General features: G+C 37.8%; 1 protein-coding gene across 1 annotated transcript in view; it reads right to left on the minus strand.

The window, feature by feature from the left end:
* Positions 1-9851: 9851 nt before the first annotated feature.
* The window catches only part of CPS1 (carbamoyl-phosphate synthase 1), a 158637-nt gene continuing 144522 nt past the window's right edge, over positions 9852-23966 (minus strand). Inside the window, exons 35-38 of the mRNA XM_015831044.2 lie at positions 18663-18722; positions 14878-14990; positions 14067-14196; positions 9852-9950 (exon numbers count right to left, since the gene is read on the minus strand). Coding sequence (XP_015686530.2) covers positions 9852-9950; positions 14067-14196; positions 14878-14990; positions 18663-18722 — 402 coding nt within the window. The remainder of the gene's footprint in view (positions 9951-14066; positions 14197-14877; positions 14991-18662; positions 18723-23966) is intronic.

Raw genomic sequence — 23966 nt, forward strand, 5'->3', positions numbered from 1 at the left:
AGATAAACCTCAAATGCCAAAGTCAAGAACAGAAGCTAAGAAACCTTGTAATATTTACAAAGTATTCAAACCTGTTCAGCATATGGAAAACACTATAGAATAGAACAGAACAGAACAGAATAGAATAGAATCTGGAAGGGACCTTGGAGGTCTTCTAGTCCAGTCCCCTGCTCAAGCAGGAGAACCTATACAATCTCAGACAAGTGACTGTCTAGCCTCTTTTTAAAAATCTCCAGTGATGGAGCGCCCACAATTTCTGGAGGCAAGCTATTCCACTGGTTAATTGTCCTCACTGTCAGGAAGTTTCTCCTTAATTCCAGGTTGCTTCTCTCTTTGATCAGTTTCCAACTATTGTTTCTTGTCCTGCCCTTTGGTGCTTTGGTGAATAATTTGACCCCCTCTTCTTGGTGGCAGCCCCTCAAATACTGAAATACTGCTATCATGTCGCCCATGTTTCTTCTTTTCTTTAGACTAGCCAAACCCAAGTCCTGCAGCTATTCTTCGTATGTTTTAGTCTCTAGGTCTTTAATCATCTTAGTTGCTCTTCTCTGACTTTTCTCCAAACTCTCAACATTTTTTTTGTGATATGGTGACCAAAATTGGCTGCAGTATTCCAGGTGTGGTCTTACTAGGGTTTTATAAAGTGGTACTAATACCTCACGTGATCTTGATTCTATGCCTCTGTTTAAACAACCCAGGATTGTATTAGCTTTTTTGGCGGCGGCTGCACACTGCTGGCTCATAGTTAAGTGATCATCCACTATGACTCCAAAGTCCCTCTCACAGTTACTGTTTTTAAGCCAGGTCTTGCCCAATCTGTACTTGTACCTTTTATTTTTCTTACCTAAATGTAAAACTTTGTTTTTCTCCACATTGAAACTCATTTTGTTGGATAGGGCCCATTGTTCAAGTTTGTCAAGATCTTTTTGGATCCTGAGTTTGTCTTCTGGGGTGTTGGCTACTCCTGCCAGTTTGGTGTTATCTGCAAATTTGATGAGTTCCCCTTCAATTCCCTCATCTAAGTCATTGATGAAGATATTGAAGAGTACTAGGCCTAAGACGGAACCTTGTGGTACCCCACTGCTTACTTTTCTCCACGTGGATATAGTGCCATTGAGGAGTACTCATTGAGTATGGTTTGCCAGTCAGCTACAGATCCATATGGTGGTGATGTTGTCTATTCCACCTTGTTCTAGCTTACCAAGGAGTAAGTTGTGGTCTCAGCTGTGAAGAACAAGATTCTCTGGTCTGATGAAACCAAGATTGAATTGTTTGGCCTCAATTCTAATTCCTCCAGTTTGTTATGTCTGGAGGAAACCAGGCACCACTCATCACCTGCCCATTATCATCCTAACAGTGATGGCAGCATCATGCTGTGGGGGTGTTTTTCAGCAGCAGGGGAGAGACTGGTCAGGGTTGAGGGAAAGCTGAATAGACCAAAATACAGGGATATCCTCAATGAAAACCTGTTCCATAGCACTCAAGAAATCAGACTGGGCCTGAAGGTTCACTTTCCAACATGACAACAATCCTAAGCACATAGCCAAGAAAACACAGGAGTGGCCTAGGGACAACTCTGTGAATGTCCTAAAATGACCCAGCCAGAGAGCCCTGACTTGAGCCCTATTGAACATCTCTGGAGTGACCTGAAAATGGCTGTCGACCGATGATTGCCATTCAACCTGACTGAGCTTGAGAGGATTTGCAAGGAAGAATGGCAGAAAATCCCCCAATCCAGGTGTGCAAAGCTTGTCATGTCATACCCCAAAGGACTCAAGGCTGTAATTGCTGCCAAAGGTGCTTCAGCAAAGTACTGAGTGAAGGGTCTGAATACTTTTGCTAATGTGATATTTCAGTTTTTTCTTTTTAATAAATATACAAACATTTCTAGAATTCTGTTTTCACTTTATCGTTATGAGGTACTGAGTGTAGATTAATGAGAAAAATAAAGAAATTTCCACAACTGTAGAGTCAGGCTGCAGCATAACAAAATTGACAAAAGTGAAGGGGGTCTGAATACTTTCTGAATGCACTATATGTGACAACTGTTACAAAATATTGAACTTCAGTATTGAGGTATTTACAGTGCTTACCCATTTAACCAACAAACTGGCTCTGAAATGATGCTAGGTTTACAAAATGATTTCTGTCTCTCTGAAGAATGCTTCAGATTTGGGAGCAGAAATGTATGCTATTTAAATAAATAAAAGGGGAAGCATAGTGATATGGTTATTTATGTGAAATATACACATTCTTGAAGTGTATTACTATCTCCATTGTGATTGCAGATGAATAACTGGAGATAGTTGGGTTACATTTTTCTATTTGTCAAAGAATGATGTTGGCAATTGTAATCATAGTCTGATGCTCTACAAGAGGATGATGCAACCAGCTAAATTGCTGAACAAACTTCTCATTCAGTATGATAGGTGATCTGAATAAATGCGGTAGGCAGATTTTTCTGTTGTCATAGATGTTGATTGGCTTAGTTATTAGGCTGGAGTCAGAAGGTTCTTCTGTTTTTAATTAACAGAGAACAAAAGAAATGATTAAATTCTTGGCTGTGTGTTTTTAAAGCTTTCTACAAGAACATTTTCATGCCTCTTATTAGGAACTAGCAGAACTAGAAAAGGGAACATTTGGAGCATTGCAGGATTCTGTGATACAGGAATTTGAGACCTCATAGAAAGTTAGAATGACATGCTGTTTTCTTATTTAGCAGAACAATCATTCACTGTATGGATGAATATTCAACAGTTAGAGAAAACTTTAAAGAGAATTCTCAAATGATAACTTGTTTGGCAATCATTCAAAGTTATAGCAGCACTGAATGGAAGGACCTATACCATTTCTTATAGTTGGAGTTGCTGTAGTGTCTCTGCAGTCATTTGATTGTGATCTGGGTGTTTGGCAACAGGCTTGCAATTATGGCATCTGGTAGTCATATGATCACCACTTGCAATGGGGTCCAAGAAGCAAAGTCAATGGGAAACTGGCAGGAGGCTGCCAATGGCAATCATGTGACCGCTGGAGGTTGCAACCATTCACCTAACTATGGCAACTGGGACAGCCACAAATGCTGTTGCAAGTATGGCATAGTCGTGTAATACTGGGCTTAATACTAAGCTGTGTTGCTTAGTGATAGAATTGTTGGTCCCAATTACCATCTTCTTTTAAATAATAATTTTGTTAAACATTATAATTGAATTATAATTGAAAAGATAAAAACTAATGCCAACTAAAATATGTAAGAGTAAAAAGAAAAATTAGAAAGTGTAGAAAAGAAAATATAGAAAGAAAAATAGAAAAATATATTTATATTTAGTAACATATCTCCCTCTCTTAAAATACAACAAATGCTCTCTTTTTCTCATATCTTATTTCTTACCAAAATCTAAAAACCTCATCATTCATTCCTAGTTAGCAAAGGTCCATTAAGTGTTAGCAGAGATGACTACATATCTGTTTTAATCTTGATGAAATAAACCAACTTTATATTCCTTCCCTGTACTTTTAACTATCTTGGTTTTAATCCCTTCAAATAATGTCCTAGAATTTTATTTCAAAACCTTAAGTTTGTCCTTTGTAAGTCCATTGTAAGTGTATTAAAGTTATCCAAATCACTCTTTGGATTAATTATGTGTATGGCCCTTTTAATTATTAAAACATCAACGATTGATTTGAATGTATAGTATCTTATCTGTTTCCATATCCTTCTGGTAACTTATCAGTTTTAAATCCTCTTTCAAATAAATTTCAGTGTTATTTTATAAAGCTTGTTCCTCTTATATAACATTATTTACACACCATCTATGATGACAAACATTCCTAAAATTAACATGTCCATTGTTCACTAATATCTTTCAAAATATCAATTATTAAAAGTACAATATTTTGCTCCATTCTGTCTTAACATCAACTGTAAGTATTCTCCTTCTTTGTGCTCATTAGTTTCTTCTAGTTCCCTGTAGTGTCCAACCTTCAAAGTCCTATCCTATCATGTTTTTTTTTCCTTAAGGAATTCAAATAACAGTAATATGCCATGGGTAATATTCCTATATTTAATTTCAAATCTTATTTCAAATCCATTTGGTCTCTTAGTTGTTTTTTAACTTTCCAAAATTAACACTCTTTTGCTGTTTATTCTAAAAGAAATTCTACGTCTTTAAACTTGTATTAAAACTTTTGTTAAAGAGAAGAAGACTAACCAAGTGAACGTGATAACTTGCAATTCCAAAGGTTCTTAATATTTGAAAAATAATAGAAAAGTATTTCCAAAATGATTAAGAAATGAGACTCAGTTGAGCTTTATGTTCATATAGCCTACATTACAACTGTGAACTTAGATGGACTCCCTAAACTCCCAGCTCCTTGGCTCATAAGTCAACTGCAAAAACCTCAGTTCCTGCAGTCCACTCATGAGGAGCAACTATCCAAAGTACATGTGGGCAATCTCATGATTTCTCCTTTCTCCAAAGAGCTTTTGCTGGCCATAATCCAGCATCCAGCCACTGATATCTGCCATAAACACCATCCTTGCTTCATTAGGGATCTTTAACTCACTATGTCCTCACTATATTCTAATCCTATTGTTAAATGAAGACTAGCTGTATTTAAAACAAGAGCAGATCCTTTCTGTTGCTTCTGATTCGATTCTATAAATGATATATGGATAGATATTAAAACGTCTGTTTTATCATTACTTCCCTTCCTCAGTCCTCAGGAAGTTCATTGTTGCCTACCCTCTCTACAGTTGATCAAAATGGCCAGGTTAATTTACTTTCCAATGTTCATCTAGTTGCATCAATTTTCCCATGTGGAATAAAAGCTATTTTTAAAAGTTCAGCTACATTTATGAGACAAAAGAGGGTACAATAAAGAGAACACCTTTCCTTTCCCTTCCCATCCCCTCCCATCTTACTCCATGATCTGAGTTACTCTGAAGTACTCCAACTACTTAAAGTCTTTTCTCAGAATCCTTTTTCAGCCCATGTTCCTAAAGGAGGAGATGGTGGAACACAGCTACAATTTTAGATCACTAGTAGAGGACAAAGAGGTTATTCTCAGTACTCAATGTTGCTTATGCAAAAGAAGGGAGGATTTTTCTAAAACGTACAGTTCATTTGGCAAAAGAAAGATAAATAACCCCCCTTTTCTCTGTGAATTTGAACAAAAAGTGAGATGGCCACAAAGAACAGCAAGATTGTTGTTGCCAGAGAGACTTTGGTGTAGTATATAATTAAAGAGGTGATTACCTATGGATAGTGTGCTGAGAGCACCTGTGCCTGCAGGAAGTTTGGCACTCACACAAAATGGCAATGCTGGCATGCAATTAACAAGCTATTAGCAAGCATTCAGCCCTCATCTCTTTTTCAGCTAATTTCCTCCTCCTTTGTGTGAGAGGCTATGGACACTGTAGAAACTGTTTCGAGTACCTTCAGCTGCTTAGGTAAAGAAAGATTAGATGTAAACAGGATTTACAACTCCTTTCTTCCATTTTGCTTTCCTGGAAAATGTTACCACAGACAATAAGCAAATCAAGAAAATGTCTCTGTATGGTTGATGCAAAACGTATCTTGCAGTGTTTTGCACTTAAATTACACTACAGATTAACTGTAGCTATTTATTTCCTACAATCTGGAGATTTGGGGAAAATATTCAGGTTTAATAAGCATCATGCACTGACAAACCCAGGCAGTTCTAACCTGTATTAAAAGTTAAGGAATACTTTTTGATGCAGAGTGAAAGGCTCCAGCGCAGCTGTAAAATAGTAGTAGCTCCTGTATTTCTTTTTACAAAAGACTATGTGGCCTAGTAAAGGAGCAGAGAAAGGAACACATAAGGGTTCATGTTCTGTGATAAAGAGGTACCTGACATAAAACTGTGATGAGATTTGCACACTATTACAAATGCTTCTTATTTAACATGAAAGAATATAGACAACCTCGAACTGCAAAACTGGGGTCAGGCAAGGAAAAGCTCAGAAAAAGCTGAGGTCAGCAAAGGATGCTAAAAATAACAAACTTGACTTTAGGTGGGAGATTGAAGTGTTCTCCTTGTGTGGTCCTGAGAGCAGAAATCCAACCTGAACAATGATTAGTGTAGCAGGTTTTATAATTATAACAAAGATTTGTTTTCAAGAAATGCATTACAGGCAGTCTCTGTGTTAGGAAAGTCTGATTGAAAGACAACCTTTAGATATGAACAGGCTGCCTGTTACTAAAAATGGTGGACGGAGCTATCCTTCCTGGAGCCAAGGAAGCACTGAAGCCACACAATGCTTTTGGAAATGCTGAAGTCATGTGTTTTTAATGTACCTTCTGTTTTAGCAGTTTTCAGCATTTCCTGGAAGCATTGCAGTTCATTGGCTCAAGGAAGGACACCACCACCAAGCATTTTTAGTAATTGGCAGTCTGTTTGTAAGTACAAATTACAATTTAAATACAAATTCAAGTTAGGGAACAGAACTTATTCTTAACTTGGGGACCACCCTTACAAGAAAGCTCCTAGCTGACTATTTCCTACCAGAAAGAGAGTTGCCACAGCAGTGGGAAGGGATTGCTATTGTTGTCAGACAGAGAAAATCACAGCACAAAAGAACTGTTTGGTGAACCAGTTCAAATTCTTTATGGAAATTAGGAAACTGTCGGTCTCTGACAGCTATATACTTTCAAAATCTCTTTGTTGAACCTCTTGGAACATCTGAAGTTCACACTCTTTTTATTTAATTTTATTTAGTAATCAAATTTATATGGCTGCCCATCTCATGAAAAATGACTCTGGGTGATGTGCAACAATTTCTTTTTATTGTACAGCATAATGGAAATCTTGTAAAAGTGTTTTTGCATGTGAGAACTATTTGTTTACACCTGAATTGTGGTAAGATGTATTGGTTCACAATATTATCATGCACACTATTAGATATAGTGCCTATTGGCTTCTTTCTTTTCTGTATGTATCTCCATATATCTCCATATATATTGGCTTATTGCATTTGGTCTTATGTAGTCTATACAATTGGACTGATTCACATGTGGCTTCAACTGTATAGATAAGAACACTCCAATTTATAAACGGAATCAGAATTTGTGTGTTCCATTGTCTTCCTATACCATTTTTGTGGTTGCATTTTTTTTTCCTCCTCCGGCTTTATCTTCTATAAGATATTGATATATATCTTCTGTTATATATAAGATAGATATATAAGATATATCTTCTAATTCAAACAGACCATTTTTGTGAGTAATTCAATCTTCCCAGCTACATAACAAGAGTTGCCTTTCAATTTTATAACATATTCCTTTCAATGTGATATATTTTACTAAGAGCAAACTTGACATGAGATCTGGGACATATAAGGCATCTTTAATTATTGAATTAGTGTCTTTCCTTTCCCTTATAGATGAATCTTACAAGCTGCTTACAACTGAGGTGAACTCTCATCTCTTTACCAAATAAATGATAGATTTTATTCATTCCCTTCTATAAATCAATCTTTCCCTTTGATCTCCTTTTTCCAGGACAACTGGTTTGCAAATATCCAATATTGTCAATAGTGTATTAGCTTACTCCTCCCTATACTTTAAAGAAGTCACTTGACCAGGGCAAACAAAATAGGGACATGTAAGATCATTCATTGGTCTGTTTAACTTGATATGGACTTTCAACAGGAATCTTTTCAATTCTTGTCTACAGATATTGGTAATATAGTATACATATTTTTATGTAAATTTCTCCATTTTTACAAGGAATATGCATGTATGCTTACAATACCTCAGTGAAGCTGTTACTGGCAAGAAAAACCTAGTGAAAAAATATTCCCAGATACAAATAGCTGGAAAAGGCTAAATGACTGAACAGCAACAGGGATTCTGTTCCCCTTTGTTTTGTGAGGTTGGCATAGGTTCAAATCTACTTACTTGAATTGTTTTTAATTACAAAAGAGACTTGTGGGGGAACTGCAATGCAACATAATGAGATAAATTGGGATCAGGCCTCAAATGTATAGAAGACAGTGAGCCAATTCAAGATGAAAAACAAACAAAAAGAAGCTGTATTATCTGTCATCAGCTGTTACCTAAAAGCTGGAATTGCCATCCTTTTATTTGAAAGAGTTCCTGTCACATTCATCATATTCAGTAGCAAGTGATTGCGATATTGCTGAGGTAAATCAAGTGGTAGAAGGCTGATTACTGGCTGTAAAAGAGAGGGCAGGAAATTCTTCAGAATGAGCCATGGTGGTAAGAAAATAGATTAAGAGTACATGACACTCAAAAGATGGCTCTGAACTACACCTTGTGAATTTTCTGAAAGTACCCCCGACTGTTGAAGGAATATACCAGGTGAATCTTCAAGAAAAGCAAAGGAATATTTGCAAACCAGCAGGAACAGCATCAGTCACCTATTCCTTCTTTGACCAAAGGAATCTTGGCAAACAGTGACTGGGGGGGAGAGAGAAGAGAAATTAATTTAGCTTATTTATTAAAATTGGAATCTGTGGTATCTTATGCAATTTCATATTATGTTCCAAAAAAGCCAATGCAGTTCCAGGCTGCATCAAGAGAGTGGCAGCATCTAAATCACAAGTGATAATACTACTTTATATCATGAGGTCACACTTGGAATACTGCTGAACAGTTGAGGGAGCTACAGAAGGTTTTTTTGGGGGGGCATGATAATCGCTTTCCAGTACTTGAGGGGGTCTCACATAGAAGAGGGGATTGACTTATTTTACAAAGCACCAGAGGGCAGGACAAGAAACAATGGGTGGAAGATCATCAAAGAGAGATCCAACCTAAAGCTAAGTAGAAACTTCCTGAGAGCAAAAACAATCGATGGAATAGCTTGCCTCCTGGAGTTGAGGGTGTTCCATCCCTAGAGGTTTTCAAGAATAGACTGGACAGCCATTTGACTGGGATAGTAGAAGGTCTGCTTTGAGCAGCAAATTGGACTAGAACACCTCTGTGATCCCTTCCATCCCTGTATTCTATGTTCTGTGCTTTACCCCAGAATTCTACCATCACATTCATATTCTTCTTTTATTTAAAAAAAACCATGTTACTGACTGGGATATCATATATAATATGTCTAATATTATATTTTGCCATACATGATCAGGAAGCAAGTGTAGGCTATTGGTTAATATGTTGGATTGAGACCAGGGAGTCATAGAAGCTCTCTGAATGTTTGGGACCTGTCAAGCTCTTTCAATACAATTTACCTCAAAGGATGATTGCTCTGGACATAAAATCATGGGAAATTCCTCTGCAAGTTGCCTTGAATTCTTGAAGAATAGGCAAGAATATAGATCTATTTAAATCCTCAAAACAGATCAGGCTGTGCTAGAATACTTAGCAATTTAGAACATTAAAACAATTACAGCATCTACTGATTTTATTTTTTCACATGCTTCACCAATTTTCAAGATATTTTGGAATTAAGCCAGCCCATAGAGGAATAAAGTTCAAGAACATAACTTTTTTATTTCTGAAATATGTTGGAATCATCATCATCATGATTTATTCTGAGTTGCCATACCCAAGTTGCAAAATTCAAATTACCCATACAGCAAAGAATTAGAGTTTTCTGTAGTTCTTTGTTGTAAGATAACAGTCATCTCAATTCTTATCACCTGGATGGGGCAACCTTAATCTACTGGTGGCTAAAGATGATGTTGATCGTTGCTACCATATTGGCAGTACAAATCCATTTTGGGAAAACTGCTGGCATAGAGCTCCAAAGCAGAAGATAAAATGTTGGGTGCAAAGATGTTAATTGAAATTAGGATTTACAGAATAAAAAAAAATCTCATTCAGGAATGGAATTTCTTCATTGCTGGGAGATGGTTTCTTCTATGCTGCAGTGCTGCTATTCAACCATCTATAGTGGAACAGGCTTTTACAGTCCAGTTTTCCGGAATAGTAGAGAGCTTCAGTGAAGAGTTTTGCTACCTAAAACCATAAAATCCATGAGGAGTGCAAATGTTTAACAAAACAAAGTAATGAGAATTAGGCAAATTCTATCTAAGCATCATTTATACATTATTTTCAGCAGATTTTTCCATTAAAAGAATCCATTATATGGCTGATGCAAAAGATAATCCTTTCTGTGTTCAATTTACACAATAATCCTTATATCTGAGGACTGGGAGAGGGAGGGTGAAAGGAGGAAGGACTGATTTGCTGCATTTATTACAACTAATACATATGAAATGTTTAAATAAAGTCTCATTTGAGCTGAGCTGAATTCTTAGCAATTTCTATATAGTTCTTCCTAGCACAATATGGACGTAATTTTCCATCACTGTTTCCTGAGATGGTTATTCTCCCCCACCCATTCCCTCTCTAGCCTTCTCTCCTGGTATACCCTAATCCTACTACTAAATAGCGATAGCACTAAGACTTACTGTATATACCACTTCACAGTGCTTTACAGGCCTCTCTAAGCAGTTTACAGAGTTTACAGAGTCAGCATATTGCCCCCAATAATCTGGGCCCTCATTTTATCGAGGACTCTTGGAAGGATGGAAGGCTGACTCAACCTTGAGCCGGTGAGACTCAAACTGCCAAACTGCTGGCAGCCAGGAGTCAGCAGAAATAGCCTGCAGTACTGCATTCTAACCACTGTGCCACCATGGCTCTTAAAGTTCTAAGTTCAGATCCAGTGAGCCAGGGATGCCACTTGCTAAGAACTGAGAGACTTCATTTGGGTTAAATCAAGCAAACAAAAGGTACAGTCTCTTTTTCCCAAAGGTTCAAATTGAACACAAAATGGCATATATAATAAAATTTGTTGTTGTTGTTAACTGTGAAGTTGTGTCCGACCCATCGCGACCCCATGGACAACGTTCCTCCAGGTCTTCCTCTCCTCTACCATCTTCTGGAGTCCATTTAAGCTCACACCTACTGCTTCAGTGACTCCATCCAGCCACCTCATTCTCTGTCGTCCCCTTCTTCTATTGCCCTCAATCTTTCTTATAATAAAATAATTAAAGCAATTATTGAGAATTTTCTATATATCAATGATATCTTAATGTCAACCTTGCTAGATAGTCTAGACAGGAAACCCACCCAATTGAACTAATTCTACCTTATTCTGAAGTTACATCAATAGAATCCTGAAAGTCTGAAAATATATTTCTCCCCCTGTTGCCTTTATATCTCAAGAAACTAGGGAGATGTTTGCCATGTCCATATTCCTTTTCTGGGCTAATCTGTCTCTTATCCAACCATTGCCTTGGCTGTGGCTGTTCCCCTGTCTCCTAAGCTCACTTCCCCATGCCATTACATTGAACTATGGATCATGCTTCTCTGTATCATTGGTGCAGGGCCTGACACTCCAGAATCTAGCCTGTGACCAAAAGGGAAAAGGGGATAGAATTCTGAAGTGTAATTATGTTTACTGTTATGCTGTAGGGATGGCATAGAATTTTTTTTTCCCACTATTGTGATAAGAGGTGAGAGACAGTGTGTTGCAGAGGTTAAGATACTGGATTAGGTCAAGGGAAATCCTGATCTAATTCTGCTTTCAGCCATGAAAGCTCATTGGAATAGTCACTCTCTTTCAGACCTCACAGAATTTTTGTGAAGAGAAACTGAAAGACATGGAGCTATGTACACCTCCGTGAACTGCTGGAGAAAAGGGATTATAAGTCTAAATAGGTAAATGTTGCAAAAGTCAATTAAAATCTTCTGCCCAAACTTGGTCTTCAAAAAAGGTATTCAAAACCATAGTTTGCTTGTGCTTTTATTCATAAAGAAAAATGTTCAGAGTTGGTTGTTTTTCTCTCTGTGTTTTCTATATTTTCTTACTACATTTCAAATAAACATATAAATTACATTTTTGTTTGTAGGCTTTGTTTTCTCTGGCTCAAGTTAAACTATGAGCTGGATAAGAAACAAGATGTTTTTCAAGGAAAGAAGGGATATGGAAAGATATAAGTGGTATTGGTGAAAACTAGTTTGTTTTCTGTTTTCATTTTTTTATCACATACCCTTAATTCTTCAGTTTCTTTTTACTAATTTTCCCTTTCTGAATTTTGCTTACTGTTGCTTATTCAGAAATAGTAGGATGTAATAAGTATATGGGTATGTATGTACATACATATGCAATGAGAAACATATTAGGTCTTTGCTAGCTAAGGATTCTGTACTAGTTCAAAGCATGTTCAGAGATTTTCAACATGAGCTGAGTTCAGCAGATGAGCCATAAGATGTATTCAGCCAATGAGCTCAGTGGAACCCAAATAATATTTCTTTTTGCAATGCAGACGAACTGAATGATTTGTTTACCTATTTCTGCCCTTGATTTGCCTATTTTCCCATTGGAGAAATATTCCTGCATTCTCCAAGTCTATCATGTTAGTCACCTAAAGAGCCAGGGACCACTATCTTTTCTCTCCATCCAGCAAGTTTTCATCATTCTGGCAGGCTTCCTCAAGTGAAACTGAAAAGAGTTATATTTTATCCTTCTTTTGGTCAGAGATCAAGGAGACAGGTAAAGCATCAGGCCAATTGGTGAGTTAATTTTTTTTTCTCTTTTTGTCAAACCGGTCAGTCCTAGAGAAGATCAACCCTGACTGCTCTTTAGAAGGCCAGATCCTGAAGTTGAAACTCAAGTACTTTGGCCACCTAATGAGAAGGAGGGACTCACTGGAGAAGAGCTTAATGCTGGGAAAGATTGAGGGCAATAGAAGGGGATGACAGAGAATGAGGTGGCTGGATGGAGTCACTGAAGCAGTAGGTGTGAGCTTAAATGGACTCCAGAAGATGGCAGAGGACAGGAAGGCCTGGAGAAACATTGTCCATGGGGTCATGATGGGTCGGACACGACTTCACAAGTAACAACAACAAATTGAGAAGATTTGTATTATTCTAGCATAGTGGTGTAGTTCTAGTTACTAGAGCCTAAAATGTGTACGGCATTTTGTTTTTAACATATTGATCCATCTGCCATCATTGAATCAAAAATTGAAAGTACTGTACTGTACTGAGAGCCTGATTGCAACACCAATGACACATCATGCTAACTTTCTAATTTTTAATAGGATCTATATTATGAATTATGGCTGAGTAATAAGGCAGCTTCATCCCATTAAAACATTCTGGTTCATTTGCAAATAATGTGCACAACTAGCAATTTACTTCATTTCTTCTTTGTGGGGAGTGGAGGGCATTGTTTTATTGTTTTGTTTAAGCAAAACACCAATTGCATTATGGGTTGTTGTTTTTTTTGCATGCTCCTTTTGGTTAGCTGAAAAAAGAGCACAAGCTGATGGGATTCCCAGGATTCAGAAAAGGGAGGAAAGGGAGGGCGGAAAAAGATTGGCAGCCCATTTCAAATTGCTTGGGGGGAATTTGAGTATAAAAAGTGTGCTACGTGGAAGTGCCCATATTGTCCTTTCCTTTTCTAAGTAGCGGTAGAGAAAGCGGCACTGGCAGGATGCAGAGAGAGGAGAGGGAGGAATGATCTCCTGTTTCTTTTTCTCTCTGAAATGCTGATGAGCTGTGCACTGCCTAGAGGACAAACATTGAGGGGATAGAGAGGTAGAGTGCTCTCACAGACAACAGGAACCTAGGAATGAAGAAAGGGGAAGAGAGCAATAACTTTGCTCCCCTGCTGCTATTGTGTGTCTTCACATACATTCTCTTGTTCTAATTATACCAGCAATTCTGTTAAGTAGGCTGCTGTCATTAGGTCTGTATTGCAGCTAAGGAATAAGGCTTGGGGAAGAGAAGGTTTTGCCTAAGGCTATCCAGCAGGGAAGAGATCTCTGTGTCAGATTTCAATCTTTTTGCCATGTATTAGCTCTTATGAGTTTTCTGAAAATCCACAGTCTGCTCTCTCTTAAATAAAAATGGTTTTAAAACTAATGGTGACAAGATAATGAAATACAATACAGATAACCAAAAGAAGAAGGAGGAGAAGGAGGACAAGGACAACCCTATTTTAAATCAATGAGCTGGCCACATCTAAAAATAATATGCTGCCAGACATTGATTAAGGTTTTCAAGTTGGGGTTACTCTGTAGGATGCAATAACTGATTCAATGGGACTATAAGAAATACCTGTAAATTAGTGAGGAGAGAGATTCCACCATCAACAGCTGCCCTACGGATTAGGTAATTATCTTGCACAAACTTGGTGTTGTTATTAGGAAGGTTAATTACCAAGTCTATGCTCCCATCCTTTATGAGCCTGAAAGGAAGCATAAATGAGATTAAGAGCTCAAATAAAGCTATCTCCAGAAAATCAAATACATTTTTTAGAATTCCATCAGTACAGCTCTTTGTACTCAGCTGGTAATTTTTTCAACTCTAAAGCTAGATCCAAAGGCATTAAAGCACCTTGAAACTGACTGCTTACAGTCCAGATCAAGATGTTCTAATTTAAAAGCAAACAGTGTGAGACATAAGCACAGCAGTGAGTTAAAGTAGAGACGTGTCAAACTCATTAAACCATTTTCAGCTCCATAAGAATTGTGCCTTAGCTGTAACCATTACAGACACAACAGCAGTTTAAATTAAACTAATCTAGGGTGATAGATCCATCAGAATGGCAGGAAAGGGAAAAAGTTGTGGCTTCTGCAGAGTTAACTGGATTCAGAGTTCCATACTCCTGAGAGTCTGGAACCCACCTAAGTTTACTAAGGAAGATAATAATTGGTAATAATATTTCAAAATGCTCAATAGTTATTGTTTGATACTAAAGGGGTGGGTGTGGGCAGGTCAGGTAATACAAATCCACTTATGTTGACCCCATTTCTCTGATGCAGAGTTCTAAAAAAAGTCAAAAGCTTACATGTCATTTTCTCTCACCGCTGGTTCTAATGAAAGTTTTGCACAATTGTGAACATTACCAGTTTGTTGGATCTCTTACTGTCTGACTGGAGGAAGTGTGGATTCTGAGTTCTCCTTCGAAGGCCAGGCAACTGGAGATGCAGGTATGCCATTACTACTGAGCCATGCTGAAGTTGCTGGTGTAGCATAAAGCTGCAGAAAGAGATTTATGTACATACATGGATGAGTGTGTATATGCTGTGTAATGATAAGAAAAAAAGGTTTCATATAACAATCAATGGTAGTGTAGGAGATTGAGCAACTAAAAATCAATGACAAGCTTCCTATTGAGTTTTAATGACAACAGCCTGAGTGGATATGAATCAGTTGCTGCCTTTTTAAAAAGAGTTATTGTAATATGGTTTGGAATGTCATAGACCCAAACCATTTAGCATAATTTCTCTCTCTTCCAGTTAGAAACTGGATGACAGGTTACAGCACAGATAAGGGAAAATAAACCAGAAAAAAATCCTTAGTATTAAGGTTCAGCAATGAATTCCTTTTTTACTGATTTAGTAACAAAATATTGCTTTATTACTTCTACTGTTGGAAATCTGACATTTGGGTAAGATAAAAGGATACCATCATTGAATTAGTATCACTTAGAACAGAGGCCTCCAACCTTTTGGGCACCAGGGACCAGTTCTGTGAAGAGAGGTTTTTCCACGGACCGGAGTGGGCATGGTTTCGCATGCTGCCTGCATCCCGTGGATGGGGCTTTGCTTGTTTGCATGGCCCAGTTTCTGGCATGCTGTGGATTGGTGCCAGTCCATGGACCAGGAGTGGGAACCCCTATTTTAGAAGACTGCTATTGTCCTAGTTTGAAATCTTTATACAGAAAGATAAATTCTCTCCTATCCAAATGACCTGAAACTTGTAAAACTGCCTACTGAGACCTTGCCACGTATGAAATGTAGAGAGTTCTTCATATTATGTGTATTTTGGCTACTCATGTGGTTTGATGCTAAAGCAATATGAAAAGTCAGCTATCTCACAAAAGGTTCAGTTACAAGTTTAACAAGTACACACTAGCAGAATAGTACAAATATGTAACCAGAAAGCATTTCTTGCTGTTGGGCAGAGTTCATTTGAAGATTTCATGAACAGTTTTTGTTTCAGGACCTGGCAGGATGTCAAGTGATAAAGGCTTTCTGTTTTCATGCTGTATCTTCTCTAACAGGCACCATCCAATAAGAGAGAAAGAATCTGGATACCTACAGCTGTTGTCAAGAAGTTTTAAATCACATAGACTTTTCAGGGGAGAGAATAAAGTAAAGAACAATTTGATGGCTCTGCCATTTGCCATGTTTCTTCTTGTACCAAGGGTAACATGGATAGATCTTTTCCACTCAGAAAGCTGATGTCTACAAAAAGAGGGAGATGCAATGGGGAATGACTATTGTATTTGTCCCCATTTCTCATCTGTGCTGTTTACATGCTTAAGCTGTGCAGCTTAAATGCCAAAAAATATTTGTGGATTTTGGTCACAACAATGTTTTGGTCACTGCAATCTAAAAAAGATGTTGAAACTCTAGAAAGAGTGCAGAGAAGAGCAATAAAGATGATCAGGGGACTGGAGGCTAAAACATACAAAGAACGGTTGCTGGAATTGGGTATGTCTAGTTTAATGAAGAGAAGGATGAGAGGTGACATGATAGTGATTCCAATATCTAAGGGTTTGCCACAAAGAAGAGGGAGTCAAGCTATTCTCAAAAGCACCTGTTAGAAGAATTAATCAGTGGAACAACTTGCCTCCCGAGGTTGTGGGTGCTTCAACACTGGAAGTTTCTAAGAAGAGATTGGACAACGATTTGCCTGAAATGGTATCAGGTTTCCTGCCTGAGCAGGGGGTTGGACTAGAAGATTCCTTCCAACTCTATTATTCTATTCTACTTTTTCTCACTTATGTCTCTGGCAACATAACAACCTTAGCTGTGATGGTGCTATTGTCTTAAGAGGATTACAGTGGCAGTTTAATGGCATGGCCAAGTTAAGCACTTCATTCACTGTCCATGCTATTGACAGTCTGGTGATCCCTGAGAGGAGGGTCAGCCTCAGTCTATTGGCCATTCAGGCTAGCATCATTTATTTCTTACCACCACCAAAGAAACACTAGGTTTTGAAAAAGCGGCATTCTCCCCAAGCAGGAGACCTCCAAAAAGACATGAATAGGCTTGCAGGGGTTTAGTAGAGATCCCTGGTTTGGAAAGAGTATGCAGGTAGAGCCACTTGTCGAAACTCGCCATCCCTCCCTCAGCCTGTCTCCTTGCATCACTATTGTGATTGTTGGATGAATTCCCACCAGCTGTTGACTTTCTGAAAGTGGTGGACTGCAAAGCTTAACAAGATAGGAAACAAACACAACCAACTTGTGAGCCCAAACAGGCAACAGATTCAGGGCAAGGATTGACAGTGAGGATATAAACTTTTATACCATTATATAGTTTTTCCCTAGGTGGATATCAGTTTCATTCAGAGGTGAGCAGAAAGCTCCTGTGATTCCATTTATAGGGTAAAAGGAATATAATCTAAAGATGAGGAATAGATAGTGTATTGTCCTTTATGTCTGTGGAATCAAGATCTATATGTCAGTACTTAACAAGTGGACTTTGAAGAGCCAAATCAGGATTTTGTGTTTTACAAAACAGCTTGCAAGTAACTTTGGCACATGTCGTTTCAGGCTTTGCCAGCTAGCACTATAATAGCTGATACAACAGACTCTTATTTAAAGGTGAAAAGGAAATATTGATTGGTGTCAGAAAAGGACTTAGCACCGGGCACCTCAGTGTTCACAGTGCTCTATTACTGCTTACAAAAATAAATGGCAGAAGGGCTAATTTTTCAATCTAGCCAATATAGTTTTTCTTGCTCTTAATAATAATGAAATCATGATATGTACATATTAGAAGACCTGAAGTTCCAGAAAATTGATAACATTTTCTATGCTTTCCCACCTTTCTTTAGTTACAGTTTGCATGTTTCTAAACACATGTGGAACATATGCCATAGAAGAAACATATTTAGCCCATGTGATATGTGCTCTGAGTGAGGAGGTTTGGATATCACCAAAATCATAATCAGAATAGAGCTGGAAGGGACCTTGCAGGTCTTCTAGTCCAGCCCCCTGCTCAAGCAGGAGCTCCTATACCATTTCAGACATGTGACTGTCCAGTCTCTTCTTAAAAAGCTGCAGTGATGAAGCACCCACAATGTCTGAAGGCAATCTGTTCCACTGGTTAATTGTCCTCGCCTTGCTTCTCTCCTTGATTAGTTTCCATCCATTGTTTCTTGTCCTGCCCTCTGGTACTTTGGAAAATGAATTGACCCCCTTCTCTTTGTGGCAGCTTCTCAAATACTGGAACACTGCTATCATGTCCTTCCTAGTCCTTCTTTTCTCTAGACTAGCCAAACCCAAATCCTGCAACCGTTCTTCATATATTTTAATCTCCAAGCCTTTAATCATTTTAGCTGCTCTTCTTTGTATTGTTTCCAAAGTCTCAGCATCTTTTTTTGTAATGCAGTGACCAAAACTGGATGCAGTATTCCAGGTGTGGTCTTATTAAGGCTTTATAAGGTGGTATTAATCAGGAAAGTCTAGTCAAACAAGATGTTTGAAGCTGCTTACAGAATAAATCCAAAATTTGTTCATTCTCATTTGCCCATGTACCTTACTGTTATCCAAAGTTTCCAGACTCTACTGTGTATTTCACCTATACTCATTGAGTTTTACATGAGGAGATGAGGGAGTAGAGCAATATCGTTCTGGATGAGCCCTTAGCTAAGACGTATAGCCATTCCTGAGCTCTCATACAACAAATAACCTACCTTAAAACCTTGATTATGCAGCTGCTCTACTTCATGAAGAAATTTTGGACGGAAGGAATGCTGAAAGGAAAACAAGAATCAGCTATCAAAGCAGAACATTTTTGTGCCACAGACAAACCAATGTTTGTGGTGAGGATCATTCACAATATACAGGAAATCTCTGCTTTTACCCCAGGTTATATAGTGAAGCTCTGTGTTAGTCTTAGACATCTGCCTCTTCTTAAAAGTGAATGTCATAGAAAGCTATACAATGTGTGAGTTTTATTGTAATTGGCAAGTTATTTTAGATTAATAAAGTACAAAAGTACTGTTTGTTCTGCAACTGAAGTCCATATCTCACCAATAAGCTGGGTCTCACAAAGTCTTAACATAACACTATGCCTTTCAGGGCCTTATAACTAGACAACAGAACATCGCTTGGTCAAATTGTTCAGGAAAGTTCATAATTCTGTATGCAGCCCAGCACCCATTGACCTCCGGAGCGTGAGGAAAGGAAGAAGACAAGGAAAAAAATGGGCAGAAGGGCAAGAACAGAGATTATATCATGTGAAAGCTCAAATTTAATTTGAAACCTTTAGCAGAAGCTAACAAAAGTCTCTCCTTTATAGTAACATCTAGAAACTTTTTTAAACAAATAAAAGTTAAGCGCCTAAAGTGGCTAAAAACGAGCTATATTTTAAACTGGAAGTGCCAAATGAAGCAAGCTGTATTACAGGAATATGCAGGTTAGTAACAAAACAATTTTTTTTACTGTTTCTGCTAGGAGGACAGTCTGCCCCTTTTTAGCGCAGAAATGTTCATAACCATGTACCATTGTGATGTCTTATCACATGAGACAGCCTCTGTACATCTTGCCCTACTTTATGTACCTATTAACTCCAATTTCCCCAAGAGGCCACTTCTGTTAACTATTGTTATTTGCACTACCTGGTGAAGGGAACAGAAGTAAACTGGTATGAAAAATGGCTGGTGGGAAAATGAGAATGCAGTGGTGCAAATATAAAGGGTAGCAGGTTAGGGTTGGAGCTAGAAGGCACCTAGGAGCTCCTCTGTAATAATGATGGCTGTCTACTTAAGTAGTCTCACAAATACAAAGTTGTCATTTGTTATTGTTGTCATTATCCTCATCATCCAGATTATTTTTTTATTAAGTGAATTAATTCTGCTGTTTAGCAAGAGCTTTCTACTATCATTCAGGGCTTCATAGCCATCAGGTCAAAGGCAACAGATGCTGACTTTCAAATTAAAAGCATTTCACTGCTGTCTGAGTTTTAACAAAGAGTCAGGATTTCAGAAAACTATTTATTCTGCTAGTTAGATTTCTGGATTTGCTTTTCTTGGTACAGGTTTGCACTTAGAAACGCTAAAAAATATAGCAAGAATTTGTAAAGGAAAATGAGCCAATTGTCAACGGTCATTTCTTGAGAAGACGTTTCTGCTCTCTAAGAGGAAAATATGAATATCTAACTAGACAGAGTTGGCAGCTTCTCAACTTTGGAATCACTCTGCCTTCTGGTCTGGACTTTCATAATAGAACGATAAACTTTTATCAAACATTATTGAAAGCTTATAAAACACATTCTCCTCAAAAGAGAGAGGGAGGGAGGGAGGGAGGGAGGGAGGGAAGGAGAGAGAGAGAGAGAGAGAGAGAGAGAGAGAGAGAGAGAGAGAGAGAGAGAGAGAGATATTACAGCAGTCATCAAAACTGTCCTAGATGTCAAGACTGATTGAAAGTATCTGAAGTAGAAACCACTCACTACTAAAAAGTGAGTTTATTAACTTGGCTTAGAACTGCAAGCTACTGGGGTTCTATTTTAAAATGAACATTCTCATTTCCTTCAACTTCCTTTTCATACAGTGTATAATTATCCTATGAATAGAGACTCCTCAACTGATTTTGGTTTTTATGGCACTATGCCAGTTCAGTTAGTACTAAAAGCAGTATAAGCTTTTCCTACTGCACTTGTTAAGAGAATTTTAGCTGTAAGTTGAATATGGAATCAAGCAGTTTGAACAGAAATCAAAACATTTCCCACACTCAAAATAAAATCTGCAAAGATTAATCAACAAACCCATCTTTGTGCACTTCCAATTATATTTTGTCCTGAAATCATTTAGATTTTTTTTCTCAACGATTGAAGAGTCTAGTTAATGGAGTGATTCATGGTTGCATCTCCTTCAGCCTCATGTTTCTTTTTCTAAAACCAGCTGCAAAAACTGCAGCTTTTAACGGAGGCCTGTTCAGGTGGCCTAACCTAACCCTTTCCTCCCACATCACAAATTCAGTCTCTTTACAAGTTAGAGATGTCTTTTTAAAACAACTTATTTGGAACCCTATCCCTGTGTCTCTTCTCAATATGCCTCAGAATTTAGTGTTGTTGTTTTTTTAATTCTGATGCATGCATTATAAAATCTATTCAGAGCACGTCCCTGCATTGTACTGTACTCAGAAGCAGCAAGCTCATATTTAGTTCCTGCAGCAATATATCACACCTAGTTTACCTAACAAAGAATATAACTAACAACAACCAGACATTTGACCATATACTGTCCGGCATTGGGCAGAAGATTTTACTAGATAATCTTAAAAGTCCCTTCCAGCCTTTACATTTTATATGTGTCAAGTAATTAAGGAACAGTCTCTAATTAGTCAAGGTTTACAGATAAAGCATTTCCTGCATGTTGTAAGCATGTTATAGTTAGCATTACTGTACCACAGGGATAATACTGCTGCATGTCTTCCATAAACCTTACTAAATAGTCTATTTAGGAAAGATAATAAAAGAACTAGTCAACTAAGTATGTGTTTTTATTTAATGTCAGGTTTTCTTCCACCTTCCTTTATCTAAACCAGGATTCCCCAAAGTAGTCAATATGGACCTCCAAGGATCAATGGGATTATCCAAGGGGTTGTTATCATTGTTATTTATAGTACTGTTAGTTAAAGTAACATTTATTAAATTATTTTCATATAATAAATGTTTGGAAGGTCAATGAACAATCTAAAACTTCATAAAGGATGAGGGTGAAGGTTCGTTTTCGAAGCTTCAAAAACTTCATAAAGGGGTTGATGAGCTGAAGAGTTGAGGATCCCACAATGGTTAGAATGCAATATTGCAGACAGACTTAGACTTGGCCCACAGCCTGGAGTTCGATCTTGATACAGCTCAAGGTTGAGTTAGCCTTCCATTCTTCCAAGGTCAGTAAAATGAGGACCCAGATTGTTGGGGGCAATAGGCTGACATTGTAAATTGCCCAGAGAGTACTGTAAAGCACTATGGGATGGTATATAAATCTAAGTGCTATTGCTATTGGAACCTTAATAGAAATATCTTCTCAATTCAATTAAACTGAGTCAAATTGCTTGCCCTTTTGGCTAATAATGCTTACAACAAGCTAGGGCAGAGCATTAATGTATGTTTGCTGTAAAATACATACTTTAATATATTCTCTTCCCTCCCATGCACTATCACAGGAGGGAAGAGAGTATATTATATCTTAATATCATACCTAATGCAGTAAAACAAAATCTGTCTCTATTTCTGCTCCTGGCAAATCTCAGGCTTACCTTGCTCTTGTGTAAAGATCCCAAGGGGACCTCCTTGGCCTGGCCTATATTCCTAATTATTTTGCTTTTAGATATATTCAAAAAAGATTTGAGGGGAAACCAAATATTCCTCACCATAAGACAGTCAAGTGGAAAGGATATTCCATTGTTCACTGTAATGAAAGTAATCACAGTAATGGCTAATGGTATTACAAAACCAACCCATCCAACCTGCATCTATCATTCCTGCTTCATTCGTTCCCATTGGTTACCCACCAGCCACAAAAATCTTATTATCATTATCATCATCGTCGTCGTCGTTATTGTCATTGTCATTGTCATCGTCATCATCATCATCATTCCTATTATTTATTTATTTAGATTTATTAACTGCCCAATTCTAATGGATTTTGCCCAGTCTGTTTGCGGGCTATTAAACTTCAGCAATCAGAATTCTTTGGTTCAGTTTATATTCATTATTAGCAGAATTCTGTCTGAAAAGTTATTCAGTCTACCATTAGTTTTACTGACCTGTTCATTTCTATTCTAAAATATGCTTGAGTGTCTGCTTTTTTAAGAAAAATCAAATTTCATCTGCCTTAAAATTGGATTCACTTTTATTTTCCTGAGGCATCTTGAGCACAAGCAGTTAAATGAAAAAAAAAACTAAAAAAGCAAGTTAATAATGTAGTTGATTTCACACTCTGACACTTATTTCTACTTCCCATGACCTTAAGACATTTCTAGACAGACCTATACTTTCATCATGCAGAGTGGATGCAGTGCTCATTAATCATCACTAGGGGATTAGCCAAAAGGGCAAGCAATTTGACTGGTCATCCTCTATCAACAGGTCAAGCATAGCACCTTCATAATGACTGATAGACCACTATTATTTGGGCAGGCAGCATCTGCTCTGTGGAGCAGACTGGAATACTGGCAGAACTCAACAGCTGGAGCAACAGAGCTTATAGTGATAAGAATTGCTTCTAGCCCATTTGTAAAATATTGAATGACCCCAAAGTGAACAGCAGGGACTCACATAATGAACTATTTTGCTTGAGAGAAATATCCAATTGTATCAAGGTTGGGTGAATATAATTCATTTAAAGGATGAATTAATTGCCAAACAGACTTCCTGAGCTTATTCTCTCAGGGATGGGAATGACTTTTAAACCTGTTTAAAGTTATAAGATAGCATGCATAGGCATTTTTATTAGTGATTGGCTGGTTGAACCCAGTTTTTTATGCTCCCAGTCACCTGGTTTCTCAGAGAAGTAAATAAATGGAGAGGATTTACTTATTGCACTAGAACTGTTATCTTACAGACCCATTTGAGAACGTATTTGACCCCTATTGTTTGCTTGTTTTTGCTCTTCTCTCAGGTCAGCTTCCAGTTGCTAAAAGTTGGAGGCCTAATTCTCATACCCTTTCTTGCTGTCTGCAATAATCATTCAAGACTGGGAAGTCAGTATTATTTTTAATTATTTTCTTATTGACTTTATGCAGGGTATAAGCTTATTACGAGCACAGCAGGAGGATTGTAAAAGGCCATCAATTGTTTTTATGAGACCCCTAGCATTTTCCAATCTCAGATCCAGTGACTGATCATTTGGGAAACAGACGCAGAGGCCTTGAGGAGATTTATTAATGTATCACCCTTCTTCTGTATCTTCTGCAGCTTGTAATTACCCTGAGGCAGTGAAGAAGCATTGCAGGAAGAGAGGGGTGGGCAGACTTGTAAAATGGGGGGGGGG

The sequence above is a fragment of the Protobothrops mucrosquamatus genome, unplaced genomic scaffold (assembly GCF_001527695.2).
Source record: "Protobothrops mucrosquamatus isolate PMUCROS unplaced genomic scaffold, P.Mucros_1.0 scaffold_253, whole genome shotgun sequence".
In the NCBI taxonomy this organism is placed as follows: Eukaryota; Metazoa; Chordata; class Lepidosauria; order Squamata; family Viperidae; genus Protobothrops; species Protobothrops mucrosquamatus.